The following is a 20,756-nucleotide window of genomic DNA, read 5'->3' on the forward strand; positions in this document are numbered from 1 at the left end:
CCGTAGTCCAAAACGCTGACTGGACGCCAACTCAAATCTCTGATGTGCTTGCACAGCGAGGGTATCTCAACAAGTGCTGCCCCTTCTGCCTTTCATCTTTGCGTTTCCCCACGGCTTTTCATCCCTTACAGATCACCACCTCGGTATCTCAGCTTGTAGTCCCCAAGATAGATGCCTCTTTCTGACGTCCGGAAAGCGCCCAATACTTCCTCGCATTGGTGACTCACCCGTGCTCTCCAATTGAGGCGGACCTCATTCGAGATGTCGCTCTCTTCCCGTCTTCCTCACCCCTCTGAACACTAGGAAAACGATTTTCTCAATATTGGCGGGCCCCCAACGAAGGACCGGCCACCCTGCATATTTGTTGGATCCCGTCGTCTCATGATCCGCCGAGAAGAGCACTCAGACCACCCAAACTCTTGCCACCACTTCCAGGAGGCGCCGCGTCGTCCGGCAAGACCCAGAAAGCCAGAGCAATGATGATGTACATTCCCAAGCACAGCAGTCCCTCCAGCCAATTACTCTTGCCATCCTGGATGAGCAAGACAACAACCAAGCTAGCCAAGAAGAAGCTGACTGTCTCGAACGTCTCGAAATGCAGAGTCATAGGCCTGTCCATAGCCCACCCCAGCACGACCAGGAACGGCGTAACGAAGAGGGCGATCTGCAAGCTCGAACCAATGGCGACGCCAATAGCGAGATCCATCTTGTTCTTGTAGGCGACAATCACCGCAGTGACGTGTTCGGCGGCGTTGCCGACGATGGGGATGAGAATAAGACCGATGAAGGTCTTGCTGATGTGCGCTTCCTCGACGATGGCGTCGATGCTGTCGACTAGGTATTCGGCGCAAATGGCGACTCCGACGGTGATGACCACGAGGACGGCTCCAGCGGCCCATGGGCCTAGTAATGTAGCGCCTTCCTCCTCGCCGTCTTGCGCTTCGGCGTCGTCGAAGAGGTCGGCGTGCGACTTGAGCTGGAAGTAGAGGTAGGAAACGTAGATGAAGAGCAGGATGATGGCCGTGCCGCGGGACAGGACCATGATGTTGTCCTCCTGTGTTTGGTTGTCCTTGTTCGCCATGACAGCATAGAGCGTTGCTGGGATAATCAGAGATGCCGTGGCGACTGTCATAAGAGATGACATGGTTGACGCGACTGTGCTATTGAACGATTGCTCTTTGTATTTGATGCCGCCGGCTAGGAAGCAGCAGCCGAGGACGAGGAGGATATTGGACAGAATACTGCCCAGCATGCTGGCTTGGACGATTCGGATTTCGTTGTTGCGCAGAGCAATAATGGAGACCTGCAGGTGTGTTAGCTGGACCTCTCGTGCTGTGAGCTGATTCACTTACAATAAGCTCAACTGCATTGCCAAAAGTAGCGTTGAGAAGGCCTCCTATTGTCTGGCCCAGTGGGACCGCGAGCTCTTCAGTCGCAAAGGCCAGCAGCGAAGCCAATGGGATAATAGCCACGAAGTTCAAGGTGAATTGGAGTACTGGCGACCAGTCCAGCACACCAGCGATAATGCCGAGCGGTACAAAGACCAGCAGGACGTTGACGTAATTTGTCTTCAATATTTCCCATGTTGTATGCGCAACGAGCGACGGGTATCGGATGGCAGGGTTCTCGTGTTTGTAGTATGGTGTGCCCGAGTCTGTGGTGCCGATGCGACCAAGCAGATGAGAGCGCTCGTTCGGCTCGGCGGTGCCGTTGCCGCCCTGCGCTCCGTTACTCATGTCGCGATGGTGTCCGCTGCTACTGCTGCCTTGACGGAGGAAGTTCTGACGGATCGAGCTTGCAGCTACATTGTTAGACACAGCCATGGTTAGTAAAGCTCATCTGAAATGGGGCGCAATGGACCTGGCGCTCTGACGACAGCACTGAAAAGAAAAAGATCGGAGCTCGACGAACGAGGTTGGGGAAATCTCACACATGGAGTGTCCTCTTCAAAAAGCCGAGAGGGGCAGTGCTCTTGTGATTCCGTACAGGACAGGGCAAGGTGGCTCTTGTCCACTGGGCGCCAAGTAATGAAGCGCTGGTCGATGAAAATGCTTGACGCTGTAGTCAAATTACCCGGAAGGTCCAAGGTAACTTCTGACCAGCTGACCACCAGAAAATATCTGGTCGAACGGTGGTGGTGGAGAGGATGCTAAGTGCGAGCTCGCCGATGAAACGAATATCAGTACGAAATCTCGAGGTGGCTGAGAGGATGGCGCTTTCGCGTAGCTAGCTGTGCCTGAAGCCAATGAATTTCCAAGTCAGCACTCTAGTGACGGGTGATAAATGATACCAAGCTTGCGGGTGCTTCAGAGCTCGAGTGAAGCGTGAAAGAGAGGTCTTCGGGTGCTTGGATTTGCTCGAGGTGGGCAATCGCAGCAATGCGGTCCCCAGCGGATATGATGCAAGCGGCGGAGCAGAGTGCTTATTCACGCCTTCCGCCAATGACGCCTGAAGGTCAAAATGCTGCGCCTCAAAGCCAAGCAATTAGTGCATTTCGGCAAGCGTCAAGAACTTGAAACTTAGATCGATCCCGCACATCAAATTCACGAGCATCGTCATCGTTGTGTTACTCACGTTGGCCAACACTCATTTGACAGTGTTTTGTGAGCGGGGCTGTACACGAAATGGACGACGAGGACGACGACGACGTCGGCAGAAAGTACGTTGTCTTTGCGAAGTGGCTCGAGCTAGGTTGAGCTGTCGTCGACGAGCGCGAGCGCTGACGCTGGCGACGTTGCACGAAGCATTTATATTCACTCCGTTCTTTCCGATACTTCTCCCTACGCACAAGGCCATATGTATGCTCCAGGTGCACTTCGACTGTATCGCACGCTAGAACACATTGCAGCATTGCTGACCGAAGCCTTACAGTGTCATTTCTCATCAACGTGATGGTTATCTTCTCCAGCGTGATTGCTGCCACAACGAATCACTGCAGAACAACACAATCCCTCGGCCAACACCGCTTGTACAGACTCACGCCAACACCGTCCATCGGATTGATCTTCCCATCAAAGGTGGCCTTGAAATACCCATGCGTGCCTAACGCCTCCTTGATGAACCCCTGTCGTCCCCTCTTTGTCCATAATGGCAGCGCTTGAACCACTCTACGTCTTCTCGGTTGAAGAACATGTATCTTATTGTGACCAGCTTCTTGTGGATCTTGAAAGGGTGGCCGGTCAGGATGACGCGCTTCGCAATTACACGACTTGTCGAGGGTGGGAGAGTGGTTGCGCTGCCGATCAATTCCAGTTCCTCGGGAGGTGTGCTGCTTGAGATAGGAGTGCTGCCGTCGCGGTGACGAAACACGAGGCCAGGCACGGCTCCCCATGTGACCGGTCCGACAAAGGTCGCCGTTGCAGTCGTACCTGGATGAAGGAATCGCATGAATTTGTGGACGTCATTAGGCGTGTTACCGCTCGCAGAGAAGACTGGGTTGATGATGAGTCGCCGATGGCCGATCTGGACCAAGAGCGGGTCCTTGCTGCGTACAGGCGCCGTAGCGCTGCTGGCAAGTGTCATGGACAGGTTGATGGCGGAATGCTTGTGCTCGTGGCGGAGGAGAGAGAAGAGAGACGTTGGCGGAGAGTCGAACTGTGACACATTGAGAAGGGTGATCTCGACACGGCTTCCAGCTGGGATTGGACCAGTGAGTGCTTCCTTCTTTGCAGTATTGGTTGACTTCTTGTGGTCGGCGATATGCAGTAGCCGTGAAAACGTGTCGGGCTCATGTGCCTTGTCTTCCGCGGTATTCCACTCACTGTCACGCAGCGACTTGAGACCTCGATACTTTGCGAGACGTTCTCGTGCAGACACGTTGGGATGTAGCTCGATCTCATCGGGGAACTCCAGATCTTCTTCGACTTCCTTCTTTCGAGAACGGTACTCGGACAGCTGTCGGGCCTCTTCCTCGTCGTCTGCGTCGACGTGCATCTCCGATTCTGGATATTCTGTGGGCGCAGCCTCGGTGGCGGCATCGGCTACGAATCCGTCTTCTGGTCTCAAAGGGGCTCCGGAGTCCATGTCGACATCGCCCTGTTCGTCCATGTCGTAATCGTCATCAGAATCACTGACATCCTCCAGATACCACGCTGATTGATAGTCTGACGTGCCTGTGGGCAGCTTCTTTGGCCGAGCCGGCATGTGTGAGTTGTCGTCTGAGAAGTAGTGATGATCGTCTAGTAGGACACCCTTCTTTTCTTCACTGCCATTCTCCATGTCCGCAGCATCCGTCATCTCAGCTTCTTCTGGAGCATACGCCTCGAGGCTGTCTTGTTGTTCAGATGGTCCCCACTCTGCGAGAGACTCCTCAACATTCATCTCATCGGCTTTGCGCTTCAGCTGTTTGGATGGAAGCTGCTGAACTGAGCCGATCCTTAGATCGCCATATCCCGATAAGTGGACGAGTCTGTCTGGGTTCAACGGCTTTCCTCTGACGATTCCCCTGATGACTGCATCCATATTCTTCCCATCTGCTGATGGTCTCCAGTCGTAGCCGTCCACAAGCATCCAACTTCGTTCATCTCGCCATTTGATACCCTTCGTGGAGGCGGTACACAGGGTTCTGATCAAGTTCGAGCAGTCGGACTCGCTATCCAGACTAGATAGCTTGTCTATTGACGGCAGATAATGTCCTAGATCCATTTTCAATTCCATCAAATGCCGTGATCGTTTCTGTGCGGGTACACTGCCGTTCAGGTTTTGCACGACTGCCGCAAAATTCGTGATACCTTGCCCTTCTATGGACTTGAGCAGCATGTCGACGCCCTCATCATACAGTTGATCCGGTCTTACAACGAACAATACCCAGTCCGCCAATTTGCATACGTCCATAGCATTGACAACATCGAATTTGGCGGGTAGGAACAGCAGATTGCGTCGAAATCTCTCGACTGTGAGATGTGTAGTGCCGTTAGACTGCGATTCAACAGACCCGCAACCGTGCGTCAGAGCCTTGATCGTCGCTTCGATGTCAACATCTGGTGCCAACGGCACGACAGCAACATGCTTGGGCGCACCACCAATGCCATGAAATATGCGCGATTCATCCTCTTGTCTCTCCTTGTGATTGTTGCGTAATTGCTTCGCTTGGTTCTTCCTGGCCAACTTCGACATTGTCTGTTGATATGGCGTGCGTCTCTTCCCTCTCTCTTCACTACCGGACGCAATTTTGCCCTTAGCGGCGTCCTTGAGCGCACCCTTAGAGGCGAATCTGGTCTTGAATGGCTTGTGGTCCGCTTTGGTTGTGCTCCGATGGTGATGCACTATCGGAGCCATCGTTTTCGCTCCTCCAATGTCGCCGCCCTTGATCCGGAAAGGCAGAGACATGTTCACGAGGAGGACGTCAGGGCTCTTGTGACAACTAGAAAAGTGATGGTGGGGTCAAGAATTTTTGGATTCTGCGGAGAAATAATTTTTGAGAATTTGGAGGCGCCTTCCTCGATGCCACCACCTTCCTTGACATCGGCAGCCATACTTCGAAACGATGGCAGAAGTCATGTCCCGGCCACGGGAGGCCGATATGGAAAGGCTGGTCGAAAACACTGACGGAAGAATGGCCATCCAGAACATCCCCAAACCTCAGCGGCGAGGTCCAACCGCCATCCTCTCGAAAGCCGACAAGGAGGACCAGAAGCGACTGGCTGAGGCGCGGAAGAAATACGGTCGAGGGCTGCCGGTGCGAGTCAGCCAGGTCAAGGACAAGAAACTACGAGCGAACCTCAAACGGATCGAAAGCAAGTACAAGGACGCTGCCCTTAACGCCAAAGACGCAGAGATACTATACGAGAACGAGGAGGGCTTCCTGCAACCAGAGAGCGAACTAGAAAAGACGTACAAAGTCAGCCAGAGCACCATCATCGATGCGGTGTCTACACAACAAGCAGCCAAGTCGGCCGAGTTCAAACTTGATATGGGACCGTACATATCGGACTACAATCGAAATGGCCGCAGTCTACTTCTCGCTGGGCGGAAAGGACATGTTGCAACGTGCGAGTGGCGTGATGGCAGACCTGGCTGCGAGTTGAACCTCAACGAGACCATACGTGACGCCAAATGGCTGCACAACGACCAGTACTTTGCAGTGGCTCAGAAGAAATACACATATATCTACGACCATCATGGCGTCGAGATCCACTGTTTGAAAAAGTACGTCGAGGCGAGTCATCTCGAATTTCTGCCGTACCACTTCCTGCTTGCTGGGATCGAGAACAGCGGATTTCTTCGATATACAGACACATCAACCGGGCAGATCGTGGCAGAGCACCCAACTCGAAAAGGTGCTCCAACATCAATGGCTCAGAATCCATGGAATGCAATTCTTCACGTCGGACATCAGAACGGGACGGTCTCGCTGTGGTCACCCAATTCGACATCCGCGTTGGTCAAAATGCAGACGAACTTTGGACCTATTCGATCTATTGGAATCGACCGATCTGGTCGATATATGCTGACAGGCGGGCAAGACTTGCGGCTGAAGTTGTGGGATATTCGTGCTTTGAAGGAAGTACATTCGTACAGCACACGGCAGCCTGCGAGCAGTATCTCCATCTCGGACCGCGGGCTGGCTGCAATCGGGGCTGGTACGGGCGTCACTGTCTGGAAGGATCTATTCACGACGCCACCATCAGCCGAACCAAACAAAGCTCAGTCACCCTACCTATCATGGGGCGAGCAGGGGCTGCCCATCTCCAGAGTCGACTTCTGCCCATTCGACGACATACTGGGCATCTCGCATGCCAAAGGCTTCTCCTCGGTCATTATCCCGGGAGCAGGCGAAGCCAACTATGATGCACTAGAAGCCAATCCATACGAGACCAAGAAACAGCGACAAGAGTCCGAAGTCAAGTCGCTGCTTAACAAGCTGCAGCCAGAAACTATCGCGTTGGATCCAAGTTTTATTGGATCCTTGGATACCAGATCTCATGAGCAGCGGATGAGAGAAAGGGACCTCGATACACCAGCAGCAGACCCGTTGGCCAAGCTAAAAGAGCGCAATCGCGGCCGGGGCAAGAACAGCGCGCTACGACGACATATGCGTAAGAAGGGCGGCAAGAATGTCATCGATGAGAAGCGCGTGAGGATGGAAGAGATGAAGCAGGAGAGGGTCGACGCGCGGAAAGCGAAGACGGAGCAAGAGAAGATGCAGCTCGGTCCGGCATTGTCGAGATTCGTCGGGGCTAAGCGTTAAGGATTCTGCGTGTAGAAATATCAGATGATTCGAGGATGTTAATGCTAAGTCGAAGTGGTGTGATAGCGAAGTGATTTGACGAGTGGTCTGATGGTCAATGCAGGCAGTGAACCTCAGAATGCGTGCTTAGATCAAGAGTGCTCTGATTGGTTGCGCGGAAAAGCGCCGTAGTTTGCCGAATGACTCTCCATTTCTGGTTCCGACCGACATCACGCATTGTCGGAACTGGCCTGCTTTATAATGCCTTACACTCCTAACTACTTCCTCGACACCGCTACTATTCACTCGCTACGTCTTCAGTATACTCACCCGGATGCACTGAACCGCTCTTCCATCTAACGACCTTCACAATGGCCACCCGCCAGCTCGTCCCCAACACAACGTCATCCGCCACCTTCTTCCGAGCCCTCGCCATAGCCTCTGTCGCACGAACATGTCCTCACACAGCCCGCACGTTCGCATCCTCGCGGCAACGTAGTCAGTCCTCTAAGCGAGAACTCTACACCGTGCCATCATATCAGCCGCACTCATTACCACAAGACTTCCCGCTCCCGCCACGAAACACAGAAGTACCATTAGAAACATCAATACCTGCGCCAGCACGGTCACCCGTGCGCAGTACCGAAGGACAAACCCCTACACAGCAGACAAGTCCGACTCGACAACAAACACCAGGGCAGACTACTACAGCCCCACTCCCTCAACAAAAGCAGTCAACCACCACACCACCTACAACAAAACCAAAACGAAAATCCACCCTCCGCCCCCGCAAAGCCGCCCTTAAAATTTCCCCCCACGCAATCACCCACCTCCGCAACCTCCTCGACCAGCCCAACCCGCAACTCATCCGCGTCGGCGTCAAGAACCGCGGCTGCAGCGGGCTCGCCTACCATCTCGAATTCGTGGACAAACCCGGCGCGTTCGACGAGGTGGTTGAGCAGGATGGAGTGAAGGTTCTGATCGATAGTAAAGCGCTATTTAGCATTATTGGGTCCGAGATGGATTGGTTGGAGGATCAGTTGAGTGCGAGATTCGTGTTTCGGAATCCGAACGTGACGGAGAGTTGTGGGTGTGGTGAGAGTTTTAGCGTGTCATAGGGCAGTACTGTCACAAACCTGTCAGTAAGCAAGCAAGCAAGCGATATTGTCATGGCTATATCTACATCTCAGTCCGCCGCAAAGGAATCGGGGTACTAGTTCGAAACATTGATTTGAAGAACCTCGCAACCATGAGCCCGAACGCTCCACGCTATATGCATACCCTACCGTGCGCGGTATACCCTTCTACCTCGTTTCTTCGTCAGCAGCGCGGAACTCGGATACCCTACATACTTTCTCACTAATCGTTGTTGTGTCGACCTTCGGGCGTTCGTTGCACGAATCAGACACTCTTGACGGCACTTTGATCCATGAACCTACTCGCCCCGTCAAGTAGCAGCAGATGCTATCCTGTCATGGCAAGTGCGGGCAACCTTCTTCGCGTGTGCTGGAAGTCAGATAGCGCTGAGGTGGAGGAAGAAGGAACGAAGAAGGTCGAGGGCAAGCCGCCTACTTATACCTCTCCAGCGCAAGCGAAAGTGGAGGCTAGCACAGATCAGTCACTCAACTGGATCGGCAAGACTCGGGCTGCTGCCTAGAGGCTTCACTTGAGAGCGCATGGAGACGGTATCCTTCACCGGAGACGGGCTGCACAGCTCGTGGAATTGACCCGTATTGAAAGTCCTAGTGACGGCAGACTTCCCACAATCACTCTGCGTCGTTCCCTTCAACAATTGCTACCTAGTATACGCCGCCTTCGTAGTCCACTACCCGCACGTCCTCAAATCTCGGCCCATTCTTCTTCACGAAAGCCTTGTGCGCCGGGTCATCATTCACATAGTAATCCCTATCTTCAGCGTTCTCGAAGATGACCACGAAGCCATGTGTAAGGCCTCCCTGGTAGACATCGTTAGTATTGATAGTAGAGAGGCAAAGGGCGGTGGAAACGGGGATATGTACCTGAGCGCCCTCGGGACTGTTGTCCTTTCCACCAGATGAGGAGACGATGTAGGGTGTGTTGTTGGTGGGGTGCATGCATGTGTGGCGGAGGCCGAGCATGTCATCGCAGAACTGTCCAGATTTGTCAGAATGCTGCTGCCACTGTATGGACCGTGAAGATGTGTCAGTGTACTTCTTTGACCTCTTCCGGCGACAGAGAGGACTTGAGTTTGAAAAGGACGACGTGCGTTATTGTCATGTCGGCGGCAAAGGAAGTGGTCACAGGGATGGGTGGGTGAATCGAAGGATGAATAGTCGTTGGCTTTCTACATAATCGTATTATTCCTCCATATATCCTCGACGCTGATCATTGTACAACATACCCAGCAGGGACATTCATGCATGAGGTATGTCATTGATGCAAAGAGCGGAAGTGCTTCCTCGTTGAGCTGTGCCGCAGCTTGCCCCTCCCCCACAGACGCGAGTCAGTATCTGTACCTTCTTGGTACCTACCTACCTGCCAGAGGTGAACTCCACGAGCCTGACTTTCAAATCTGAAGTCCTGCTCGAGCAATTACGATCCACGCAGGCAGGCCATCCATCTTCATCTGGTTGTCCACTGCTCCACGAGCGCAACACACCACATTGACTGGATCCCTGCCCCAGCATACGCTGCCCCCGCATCTCATTCACTGGATCTGGGATCGATCGTGTGCTGTTTTGGCGGAAGCCACGAGACCAAGCACAGCACGATAGACACGTCACTCTAGGTGCTTCCCGTACGAAGTCGAGGAGTCCCACCGTTGAGAACCAGCTTGTACCAACCATCCACAGACACCGTACACTTGGACACCTCGAGCCAACCGCTCGTCCCAATCTCAACACATGTCCGACGAAATGTCACACTCCCACGACCATTCTAACGGCGCCAGCCACGACCACAGCCACTCCACTCCAACGGACCACGGCCACACCCACGAACACTACACTAACGCCGGCTCGTACTTAAACCGCGAACAACCCCTACTGGCCTCTCGGGACTTCAGCCAGCGTGCCTTCACAATCGGCATTGGCGGCCCTGTGGGCAGTGGTAAGACCGCTCTATTGCTTGAGCTCTGCCTCGCGCTCAGGGATCAGTACAACATCGCCGTCGTCACAAACGACATCTTCACGCGTGAAGACGCTGAGTTCCTCACCAAACACGGCGCCCTAGCCCCAGAGCGCATTGTCGCAATCGAGACGGGCGGATGCCCCCACGCCGCCGTGCGCGAGGACATCAGCGCAAATCTCCTCGCGCTGGAAGGCCTACACGCCAAATTCAGCACTGAACTCCTCCTGATCGAGTCCGGTGGGGACAACCTCGCAGCAAACTACTCGCGCGAACTAGCGGATTTCATCATCTACGTCGTGGATGTCGCTGGAGGCGACAAAGTGCCCCGTAAAGGCGGCCCCGGCATAACCGGATCAGACCTCCTCGTGATCAACAAGTGCGATCTTGCAACTGCCGTAGGCGCAGACGTGGACTTGATGGAAAGGGAAGCCCTGAAGATCCGCGAGGGCGGGCCGGTGGTGCGGGCGGTGGTGAAGAATGGCGTAGGCGTGAAGGAGACGGTGGAGTTGGTGCTGGGGATGTGGAAGGGCACGAGGGGTTATGCGGATGCGAAGGCGCGGTGGGAGAAGGGTGGGGCGAGGGGGAGTGGTGAGAGTCCCGAGGTTGTGCGGTATAAAATGAATCCGATGCGGATGGGCTCATGAGGTTGATGTCGTGGCATGGCCATGATTGTATACCTTTGCTTGCACACCCAACGCACCCCCGCCGAGCACATAAAGCCTCTAGAGCCATAGCCAGCTCATCTTCGAATTTGCGAATTATGGAGCTTTGAATCCAATTCCGACCACACGCTGCCACATTCTCCCATCAGCGGCAATTATGCTCAGCTCGATCAGTACACAACCCTGAGCTGTAAATCGAAGCTCCCTGATGGTCCTGCACCTATATCCATGCCTCAGCACGCGCCGATGGCCACCCTGCCGATCTGTTCATCTCTGCTCGCCTGCCACCCGTAACGACATTCCCTCTGCCATCTACCGACAACTCGAAACATCGCCAACGAGTTTCAAGCTGCTCTAGAACTGACAAAGCGAGCGATCAACAGGATGAAGTTCAGAGGGGATAAAACACGAACTGCCTTGAGATCTACCCCACCCGGAATGCACCAGCCAATCGCAGGTGATATCAGACTTGGCAAGGGCGGAAATGAAACGAGAACTGTTCCGGACAACTAGCACCATCACATCCCCCATCCCGGCTCATCGATATCTCGAGATCTCCCTCGGGCGCTCCCGTAGATATCACCGCGTATGCCAACCACTCAACCTCTTTCGCAGGGTTCAGCACAGGCCAAGGCGCGACCATAAGCTCGCGCCCGTCCGTTGAAACAGCCGGCTAGACCCTTCCGCTAGCACAGTACAACGCGGTCTTTCCCTATTCTGCGTTTGCTCTCCTGGTATACCTGCATCGAGCCAGGATACTGCTTGGACGCTTCATTGGCCCTGAATGCAACCCAAGGAGATCAAGGCTGGTAAGGGGAATGGTGAGCTTACCTGACAGCGAGTAGCTGGCTAATATGCACTATGCACCTGAAAGGGATCGTGTTGTGGTATATAGTCGTGGTCAGCGCCACGAGCTATCGCCCCTTGCTGGATCTGACCGTGAGTTGATCTTGCAGTACCAAGAGGTGAAGTCTAGTGTTTGCCGTTCCTTTCTCAAAGTCATTCCTTTCGATCGCGCGCAGGTCGTGCACTCTTTGCATTACCACCACTCCTTTCTGCACGATAGTTGGACACACAGACTTCACCAGCAAAAGCGAACAGCAGCTTGCATTACTACGACTTACACGACATCGAAATCTTGACGACCAGCTTTCACGACATCGAGATGCGCTTCACAGCAATCACCGTCCTCACCTTCCTCCTCGCGACCGCCCCAGCCCTAGGCGACAGAGGCCAATTCGGCGGTCAGGGCGGAGGCCGAGGTCAAGCAGGACCTCCAGCCGCAATCGGGCAAGCACCACCAGCACCAGGTCAGGGCGGTCCCGCTGGTGGGCGTGGAGGGGCCGGCCGTTTCGGACGACCGAATGGTGGGAATGGGGGTGGTGGGCGTGGAGGTGGGGGTGCTCAGGGCCCGCCTACTACGCTGGCAACAGTGGCCGGGACTCCGCCGCCCGCTGCAACGGGAAATGCGGCTGCTGGAAATGCACCGCCACCTGCTGCGACAGGAAATGCAGCCGCGGGGAATGGAAATGGCAATGGTAACGGAAACGGAAACGGCAACGGAAATGGCAATGGCGGCGGAGGAGGCGGAGGCGCGATCGACACATCTCTGATCCCACCATACGGCATACAGCAAGGTGTCAAGGCCAACGATGGCACAGCCAACTGCGTCGGGGTTGGCGGCAAGGGCATCCCGTGTGACTGCCCGCCGGCCATCGACAAACTTGCTACCGCCATCCAAGCCCAGGTAGCTGGCGGCGCGCAGTTCCCAACAGGTATGTCGTCCCGGAGACTAGCATGGCCAGACAGGCTGTTGCATGAATATGAGATTTCAAGCGCACGGGCTGACAAGCACGGATAGGGAACTCGGTCCAAGATCAACTTGATCGTCTAAACACAGCGATTGTCGCGCTGCAGAACGTGAATGGTGGCCCAGGGAGTGGTGTTGGCTGTCCCGCGGTCTCGACTACATGGGTCGCTCTCAGGACGCAGCTGTCATCGCAGCTGTGAAACTTTGCTGTGGTCCAGACGGAATCCTCACACGGGCTCGATTTCGGGTCCAGCGGCGGTCGCGAATCCAACGGATCTCACCTCAGGACTGGGGGGTTGGTCTCGAACAGCAGAGACCATAGCTTTGCGATGCACAGTACATAGCACTTGCCACCCTTCTTACGATTCGAAATGAAAATCAATTCATCATTTGTGCTACTAGGAGTTTCTGTCATTCTCCGGTGGACGTCGATCACTGCGACATTCGTGCCGTACTTCACAATCCTGTTCGGACCCAGACTCTATGCGAGCTCGGACTGTTGTTTGTGAATGACGCCCCAGACCATGGTCGAAGGATGACATGAAGAGGCTCTGCCTTGTACATCGTGATCGCTCTCGAATTGAAATCTTGAGCTGTACTGCACTTCCAACGCTTGTCACCGCAGGACTGCGTACTGTGCGAGTCGCTTGCGAGCCAAAGCCATGGCCCAGGGACGGCAGAGCTCGACTTACTACTCGTGTAGCAGTCCACTGGCCTGTCAACAGTCTCCAGAACCCTGGCCGAGGCCCTGGACTGATCGACCGAGGGATATACTCTAGATGGGGAGTCAGTGAACTAGTGGTAAATGATGTATCAGTCAGTAACCACATGGGCCGGAGATGCCACCTGCGCCATCACTAAGGCCCGAGACCTCGCAACGCGAACACGACGATCACAAACATCAAGAGAAGTCGCAGTCGCAGGCTAAAACGCCATGTCGGTGAAAGCTAATCAGAGCAGCAAATTCGCATCCTTCGCTGTTGGGTTGCTGCCGAAAGTATGAAGCACGCTGCCCGGAGTTTAAGAGGAATTGCGAAAGCCCGGGACATCCAGGCGCGGGCCACTGGGGACATTCACTCTGCTCGATCCAACAGAAGCAGTTCACCATCCGTGATCTTGTTGATAACTTGCTGTGCTACGATATTTGTTCTAATGAACGTCGTAGCGTCTATCTACCCGGCTCTCTCGGAGCGCAGAAACCTTCCCGTTTACTACACACCATGCTGTCTCGGTCTCTCCATCGTCCCATTTTTAACAGAAAACCATCGTCTCGCCTCGTTCTTCACGTGGCCCCTGTTGCTCTACTTATGCGCCAGCTGGCCATGCTTCACCACCGGTGATCCATCGACAGATTACTACAATAACAGTCACTTCATCGCCATTCCGCTGTGGTACATCGACTTCGTTCTCCTAACGCCCAGAGACGGCAAAGATGCCCCTGCATTCACTGGACGAAAACTCGCAGACGATGAGCTTAGGGATGACGCGAGTGTTGTTGCCGCCCATGGCCAAAGCTGGAAAGATCTCTTGACGTTCTGGGAGCGAGTTAAGTGGTCTATCAGGCTGATGCTGCCTGCGCAAAGGGGCATCGGATGGAATTGGCAGGTTAAAAATGTCCCCACGGATCCGTATGCAAGATTATCATGTTGGCAGTACGTGCGCTGCCAATTGCGGTGGGTGGTATTCTATTATGTTCAATCTGTGGCAGCGTTGTTTATACTGGGCATGGGATGCGTCTTCAGAGCGGAACGTAGATCAGACGAGCTGCTTATGGCAGTTGCTGCAGATGCTATCGTGGGATGGTCGGGTGCCGTTTGGGTATGGGACAGATTGAATTGTGCGTATCTCTTAGCTGCTGCTCTGGGTGTTGCGACAGGCGTGACGGAGCCATGGGAGTGGCCACCCCTCATGGGGCCGTTGAAAGACGCATGGAGCGTGAGGCAGATGTGGAGGTATGTGCATTGAAGCTTGCATAGTCAAGTATCGATTTCCAGAAATGTGCTGACATACAATTGCGAAGTGCAACATATCACCAGGCATGCCGCAGGGTGAGTAGATTCCAAGGTTTGCGTCTTACAAGACGGTCGTGCTGACGAAACATCTAGCTGCTTTCCCGGCCGCCAAAACAGCTTGCTTCCTTTCTAGGTCTACGTAATGGTAGTCTGGCGTCCGGCTACAGCCAACTGTTCATTTCGTTCGGGATAAGTTGTCTTTTCCACCAGGCCCAGATGTTTAATGTTACTCGTCGCGACATGGGCGAACTGGCGTTCTTCATGTCGCAGCCTGTGGCTATTGTGGCGGAGGATCTTGTGCGCTGGGCTTGGAAGAAAAGTGGCATCTCTGGGAAGAACTTACATTTCGAGAGAGCGGTTGGATATGGTTGGACGTTCGTCTGGTTTTCATCCAGCTTGCACTTATATATTAGTGGACTTGTGGAGGCGCGCGTCATTAAAGACTGGCTGCTTGGATACAAGCCTTTGGGGACAGGTGCTGATGTCGGCCAGCAGCTGTTGATGTGGTTAAGGGACTTACCGAAGAATGCAGGCAAGTGATACACCTGAATGTATCAGTCAGCAGCACAAGACCGAAGATCCCGCTTGCGCATGGAAAGGGACAAGACCTCGCAAGGCAACCACGTCGATCTTAGCCTTGGAGGGAAGCCACAGGCTGAAATGGTGGACGACCATGCCCTCATAGCGACACATAGTTGGCAGTGCGTTGACCTCCTTCGCGATAGTCGGCACGGGCTGTCACTGACATCGCCCGGTCAGCGTGCTTCATCATCCGGCTTCTGGGCACGTCCAACGGCCGGTGCAGGAGTGTCCCAGGAAAGCTCTTTGCAAGCGAGCAGTTGACCATGATTGTTGTTTGAGTATATGCGCGGATTTCTGCGGTGTTCGCAACTTGGCCACAAAGATCGTCGACGACTAGCAGTAGCGTCTCTTTAGCATCCTGCCGGCGATGGCTAGAGCGCTGTCGGGCTATAGCGACGTGAGTGGCTAAGAAACGTATAGTAGCGCAAGTAATCAGCAACATGACTTGTGCCTGCCACTGTTGTTGTGAATGAGGGGTACTAGGTATTCTCACTTTCTGCCGAGGAACATTCCGAGCTTCGTCTCATGGCGGGGTACCTTGCAACGATGCCGTTCTGCAGAAACATACGATCGACCATGTCGGCTATGGCAGTGACCAGGTTGTTGTTTCTGTAGACCAATCTACCGCGGAATGCTTGTGCAGTTCGCAAGCTTGTTAGTCAGAGCCCGCTCGTGCTGACTTACTCGAGGCGAGTTGTAGGTCAGCAATGCAAGTCGAGAATGACTCGGCCCAAGACCACTCGTGGTCCACAAGCCCTCAGCGTGAACCAGTCATGTGTGTGTGCGCTGCTGCCTGATGTGAACTAGTGGTTACAACTGGCAAACGTTCGACTGTATATGCTTCGAAAAGGACGCCCGCGTGGTATGATAGAAGCCAATTGCACCGAAGTTGAGGTACACCGGTCTTCGTCTCACCAATCGAAGTTCTTCGTTAGCAAGCGGAAGTCTGCTCGTTCAAAGCATGCGTGTTGAATGCAGAGAGGTCAAGCCTCGCGTCAACTTGGAAAGCTTGAGTGGCATTGGGCGTGCTCGTTCGCTCGGGGCATAATACGGTCCCGAATTTTGGGGGCCGAATGTATTCGGACAGATCCAAATCACCTGGCTCGTTCCGTGAACTCGGAGTCTGGTTCTACGACATTGACTGTTGCTACAGATCTCTTCCAGTGTGACCAGGCGTATAAATGTGCAGTCAACACAAACGATGTGTTCTCAGGTTTCGACCGTCTGTCGTGTCAGTGAAGCATTTCCGTTTGACATCATATCGTCCGAAGCAACGTCAAGAATGAGTCTTTCTTGATTAGCCTTCAACGAGCTTTCCTGGGATTAGGCCTGCCAGTACAGTGTGAGCCAATCTCGGCCGCAGGCGTTGGGGTTCTCGGACGCCACTCTCAAGCGTCCATTCGGTCCTCGATGCGTTCGAGGTCGTGGTATACCATGTAGTTCAACAACTCAAATCATACCTGCCACTTCTGAGCCGCTGTAGCTGTCGCTCTCGATGCGCAACCATGCAATGATAACACCGCCATTCCACTTCCCCGACCTTGGTCCTTGAGCAAGTACTGTGAAGCTTTCGTCTAATGTTGAAACAATCGTAGCGTGCGCCCCAGTTCGGTTTCTCCGTTCCCGAATAAAGGAAAGTCGTAATCCGATTGGTTCGAGATAAGCGACCAACCCCCATGTCGCAGTCGTACTACCACTTAGTCACCGCGACGCCGGAGCGCCTTACAGTAACTGCCCTGGTGGATGGCCGAGAAGTCATCGTGGCTTGCCGTGGGGAATTGAGCAACTGCTGGCAATAACGCGTGCCATGGAAACGCCTCACCCCTCTTCCTGCTCTGGGACGGACTGTGGTAAGCTGTCGTCGCTATTCTGTGTTTTGAAGAGATTCCTAGGATTGCAGGTCGACGGCGTTGACGATTCTCGTAGCTGTACAAGATTTTCGTATTTCTGTTGAAGTTCCTCGTGATCTTTCCGAAGGGCCTGAAATTGAGATTCCTTTCGATCCAGAAGATCTCGCATGTCTGCCAAAGCCTTCTCCTTTCGTTCCCTGTACGCCCTCTGAGCAGCACGATTCTGGACTTTACGTCGCTAGAGATGCGTCAGTGAGTGCTGCATAAGGATAACAGTGGCTCACCTCGTTCCGGGCTTTCTCCTGCCATTCCGCGTGGTCTTGTACGCTTCCCGCAGATGATCTTCGATTGCCGTAGAAATCACCTAACACCGGCGAAACTTGCGCTGAATGAATGAGATGCAGATCGCTTGACTGATCAAAAGCCGTTTGTAGGGGCGTCATAGTATTTGCTGTCCACATGTGTCCCGATCCATCCTGGTACCCAAGGGAGAGTGCAGTGTCGAGGCTCGCAGCGAGGCCACCAGTCATATCAGAGGCCATGGGGTGTTGCATGGAAGCATCTGTTGTGTACTGCAATTCGTTGTGATTCGGCACGTAGGAAGGGTCGTCCTCGAAATCATTGCCATCCTGCATTGTTGACTGTCTGCTGAGGAGTGCGAATTGAAGGTCCTGCTGTAAAGGCATTCTTTCGCGCATGCTGTTGGCAAGACAAGAGGTTCGTCGCTATGGAGAAAGGAAGTGTCGAAACTCAATACTGGTGCTTGCCCCAGATATACTTTTCGGCCATAGTAGGAAGTAGCAGATCAGTTAAGTACAATAGGCAGTTGTGATATTGTGGTAGATGCTTTGCTTAGTCCAAGGGACTCGCCTTGTGGACAAATCCACCGGATCTGCTCCGATTAAGGTGCAGGGATGCGTAGGCATGGGCTGGACTTGGATGGGCATTCCAGATTTCGCTCAATTGCAAGTTTCAGAAGCCAATACACAACTCGCTCATCGAGTCCCGGAACTGTTGACTGTACACCGTTCGTGCCTCGTTAACGTCACCTTGCAGGGTTGCCGGCCTCGTGGGGCGTAGTAGATGATTAGCGGGAGGTTGTAAGAAGCCTAGCGCCTCATATGCCCATTTGTGCCGGTCTCCACCCAACGTTTTCTGGAACGAGTTGAAGTGCACCCAGCGCGTTTGTCGGCCGAGGTCTTGGAACTCCGGGACGGTGCTGTATCTACCGCGGTTCGAACGTAGGGCTTCTCGGGAGGCCCTTCCATGACTTCGCATATTTGCGCTGTAGGTAGTGGATTTCAGAAGCGTCGAAGACGTCCGCGTCGCTTGGTCCGCTGACGGACGGCCTTCGCCGTCGCCGCAAAAACGGGCCAGGCCGTGCTGAGTGATGAGATAACAGGGTCGCGTCCCCGAACCCCAGAAGCGAGCACTGAGCGTGATCTCGGTTTGACGAGCCCATAGTGTACATGCTCAAACCGTTGAAAATACATCGACTTGCAAATGTTACAGCGCCACCTCCTTCCTTGGCTGCCAAGGATTTGATGCGAGATCGCAGCCCACCTACCACGATGGTACTAGATTGACGCGGCTCCTCAATTGGTAATCTTCGCGTTCTTTGTAATTTGTCTCCGTCCTCGACTATGTCATATGTTCGAGACGTTTGGAGTCTTGGCTGCACAGAAGCAGTCTGATGAAGCTACTTGGTACGCGGCAGTCTGACGAAGCTGTACGAAAACACGATGATCTGCCTCCGAGCCTCCGAAATCCGCGCACTGCAATGGCAGCAGGTATCCGACGGCGACATTGCTGACAAGAACCACGTGTTCAAACGATCCGGAAATTGCGAAGCAGGTGTTCCTGATCTGTTCGCATCTGCCCTCTGGTGAGCAAGCCTGCTGTAAGCGGGTCACGATTGATGAAGTCCAAGGGTTCATCCTCCCCACATCCTGGTAACAACCCAAGATGGCAGTCGTGCTGCCTAGGTAGGAATTCGGATGTCTAGCCGTTGCTATTCTGACTCTATAGTCTACTGCGAAGCTGAGCATCCGCCTCCTCGGGTATCAGCTCCGCCAGGAGGACGCCTTCAGCCACATCATCGCCATCTTCACTCTCCAGCTCAATTGCCCAAGCCACACGTCCAGCACGAGGACTTCGGATCTCCAGCTCCATCTTCATTTGCTTGACGAAGCCAATGACTTGGTTCTCCTTGATCTCATCACCTTCCTCGACAAGTACCTCTATCAATTTGCCACTCATTGGCAACGTGACATGCGCTTTGTTGTTCGGATCGCCGCGACGATGGCTCGAAGATGCTGCGCTTGCTGACGCAGATGTACTATTAACCATCATGCGATATCCTTGAGGCTTGGACCCTGGCGAGGTAAACGAGACTTCCGCCACCAGAGCTTCTGGAAACTCGTTTCTGGAGATCTTCTCGATCCGAAGGTGATGGGCTGCAGGTGTAGTGCTTGTCTTCTCTTCGACCTTCTGTAGCTTGACGTCCCATGCATCGCCCTTGCGAAGCATGACTAACGACGATCCCATACCGCTTGACCCACCAGAGGCCAGCGAGAGTGCAGGCAGGGCACTGTTAGCCATCTCAACCTGCTTACCCAATGCATCGCCCTTCTGCATCAGCACTTCCATCTTCTTCTCCAACCAATTGGTTGTAGCTAGCCCTGCCTCGAAGTCCTGGTCGGCCACAACCGCACGCAGCAGGTCGATATTCGTCTTCACTCCGACGATCTCCGTTTCAGCGAGCGCTCTTCTGGCCCTGGTCACTGCTTCCTGAAACGTCGCAGCAGTAACGATGATCTTTGCCATCATATTGTCAAAGTCAGAGCCCACCACACCGCCACGAGATAGGTGAGAATCAACCCTGATACCATTGCCACTCGGCAGTCGCACATCAGTCACCTTTCCAATACTCAACGCAAACCCATTGCTTGGGTCTTCGGCACACAGCCTGAGCTGAATCGATGCCATCTTCGGCGCGTCTTCTGCTTCCCACCACTCTCCGAACCTCAAACTCTCCACTTGCCGCCCCTGCGCAATCAACAACTGCTCCCTCACTAGATCAACCCCGGCAATACACTCCGAGATCGTATGCTCAACCTGCAACCTCGGATTGATCTCCAAAAAGTAGAAAAGCCTCTTGTCCGAATTCACCAAAAACTCCCACGTCCCCAACCCCAAATACCTCAACCGCTTAGCCATCTTGACCGCCGCATCCACCACCTTCCCCACAATCTTCCTACTCACACTCGGCGCGCCGGCGCCACCTCCACAATCTTCTGATACCTCCTCTGCACACTACAATCCCGCTCCCACAAATGCCTAACCCCACCCCGCCCATCCCCCACAATCTGCACTTCCACATGCTTGAACCCCTCCACCGCCGCCTGCTCCGCAAATACCATGCCCGACGGACTCTCCCCTACACACCGCTGCACATTCCCCTGTAGCTCCGCTTCATTCCGCACCAATCGTATCCCCCTCCCAGGGTCATCATCGTCGTCGTCGTAGTTTTGCTGGCTTGTGGCGTCTTGAGATTGCTTGGCT

General features: G+C 54.0%; 10 protein-coding genes across 10 annotated transcripts; 4 read left to right on the forward strand and 6 right to left on the reverse strand.

The window, feature by feature from the left end:
- Positions 1 to 379: 379 nt before the first annotated feature.
- Positions 380 to 1,823, reverse strand: AB675_9445 (Vacuolar calcium ion transporter; the record flags this gene model as incomplete). The annotated part of the gene is made up of 2 exons (XM_018149978.1): positions 380 to 1,303; positions 1,353 to 1,823. 2 exons carry the CDS (start codon positions 1,821 to 1,823, stop codon positions 380 to 382), a joined length of 1,395 nt encoding a protein of 464 aa, XP_017994689.1.
- Positions 1,824 to 3,042: 1,219 nt separating this feature from the next.
- On the reverse strand, positions 3,043 to 5,328 carry AB675_9446 (uncharacterized protein; the record flags this gene model as incomplete). Its single annotated transcript, XM_018149979.1, has 1 exon — positions 3,043 to 5,328. The coding sequence occupies one exon, from the start codon at positions 5,326 to 5,328 to the stop codon at positions 3,043 to 3,045; it is 2,286 nt and encodes a 761-aa protein (XP_017994691.1).
- Positions 5,329 to 5,485: 157 nt separating this feature from the next.
- On the forward strand, positions 5,486 to 7,189 carry AB675_9447 (putative U3 small nucleolar RNA-associated protein 7; the record flags this gene model as incomplete). Its single annotated transcript, XM_018149980.1, has 1 exon — positions 5,486 to 7,189. The coding sequence occupies one exon, from the start codon at positions 5,486 to 5,488 to the stop codon at positions 7,187 to 7,189; it is 1,704 nt and encodes a 567-aa protein (XP_017994680.1).
- Positions 7,190 to 7,539: 350 nt separating this feature from the next.
- Positions 7,540 to 8,286, forward strand: AB675_9448 (Iron-sulfur assembly protein 1; the record flags this gene model as incomplete). Its single annotated transcript, XM_018149981.1, has 1 exon — positions 7,540 to 8,286. One exon carries the CDS (start codon positions 7,540 to 7,542, stop codon positions 8,284 to 8,286), a length of 747 nt encoding a protein of 248 aa, XP_017994682.1.
- Positions 8,287 to 8,967: 681 nt separating this feature from the next.
- AB675_9449 (uncharacterized protein) lies at positions 8,968 to 9,424 on the reverse strand (the record flags this gene model as incomplete). The annotated part of the gene is made up of 3 exons (XM_018149982.1): positions 8,968 to 9,123; positions 9,187 to 9,297; positions 9,359 to 9,424. The coding sequence occupies 3 exons, from the start codon at positions 9,422 to 9,424 to the stop codon at positions 8,968 to 8,970; spliced, it is 333 nt and encodes a 110-aa protein (XP_017994665.1).
- A 638-nt stretch (positions 9,425 to 10,062) lies between these two features.
- On the forward strand, positions 10,063 to 10,920 carry AB675_9450 (putative urease accessory ureG-like protein; the record flags this gene model as incomplete). Its single annotated transcript, XM_018149984.1, has 1 exon — positions 10,063 to 10,920. The coding sequence occupies one exon, from the start codon at positions 10,063 to 10,065 to the stop codon at positions 10,918 to 10,920; it is 858 nt and encodes a 285-aa protein (XP_017994687.1).
- A 1,183-nt stretch (positions 10,921 to 12,103) lies between these two features.
- AB675_9451 (uncharacterized protein) lies at positions 12,104 to 15,300 on the forward strand (the record flags this gene model as incomplete). The annotated part of the gene is made up of 5 exons (XM_018149985.1): positions 12,104 to 12,332; positions 12,531 to 12,713; positions 14,100 to 14,700; positions 14,769 to 14,796; positions 14,854 to 15,300. The coding sequence occupies 5 exons, from the start codon at positions 12,104 to 12,106 to the stop codon at positions 15,298 to 15,300; spliced, it is 1,488 nt and encodes a 495-aa protein (XP_017994663.1).
- A 1,860-nt stretch (positions 15,301 to 17,160) lies between these two features.
- On the reverse strand, positions 17,161 to 17,890 carry AB675_9452 (uncharacterized protein; the record flags this gene model as incomplete). The annotated part of the gene is made up of 2 exons (XM_018149986.1): positions 17,161 to 17,430; positions 17,477 to 17,890. The coding sequence occupies 2 exons, from the start codon at positions 17,888 to 17,890 to the stop codon at positions 17,161 to 17,163; spliced, it is 684 nt and encodes a 227-aa protein (XP_017994660.1).
- Positions 17,891 to 19,214: 1,324 nt separating this feature from the next.
- Positions 19,215 to 20,411, reverse strand: AB675_9453 (Acetyl-/propionyl-coenzyme A carboxylase alpha chain; the record flags this gene model as incomplete). Its single annotated transcript, XM_018149987.1, has 1 exon — positions 19,215 to 20,411. One exon carries the CDS (start codon positions 20,409 to 20,411, stop codon positions 19,215 to 19,217), a length of 1,197 nt encoding a protein of 398 aa, XP_017994659.1.
- Positions 20,412 to 20,452: 41 nt separating this feature from the next.
- Positions 20,453 to 20,739, reverse strand: AB675_9454 (uncharacterized protein; the record flags this gene model as incomplete). The annotated part of the gene is made up of 1 exon (XM_018149988.1): positions 20,453 to 20,739. A coding segment is annotated over one exon (287 nt), but the record flags the coding sequence as incomplete, so codon positions are not given.
- Between the last annotated feature and the right edge of the window lie 17 nt (positions 20,740 to 20,756).

Source organism: Cyphellophora attinorum (assembly GCF_001299255.1).
Source record: "Cyphellophora attinorum strain CBS 131958 chromosome Unknown Contig52, whole genome shotgun sequence".
Classification (NCBI taxonomy): domain Eukaryota; kingdom Fungi; phylum Ascomycota; class Eurotiomycetes; order Chaetothyriales; family Cyphellophoraceae; genus Cyphellophora; species Cyphellophora attinorum.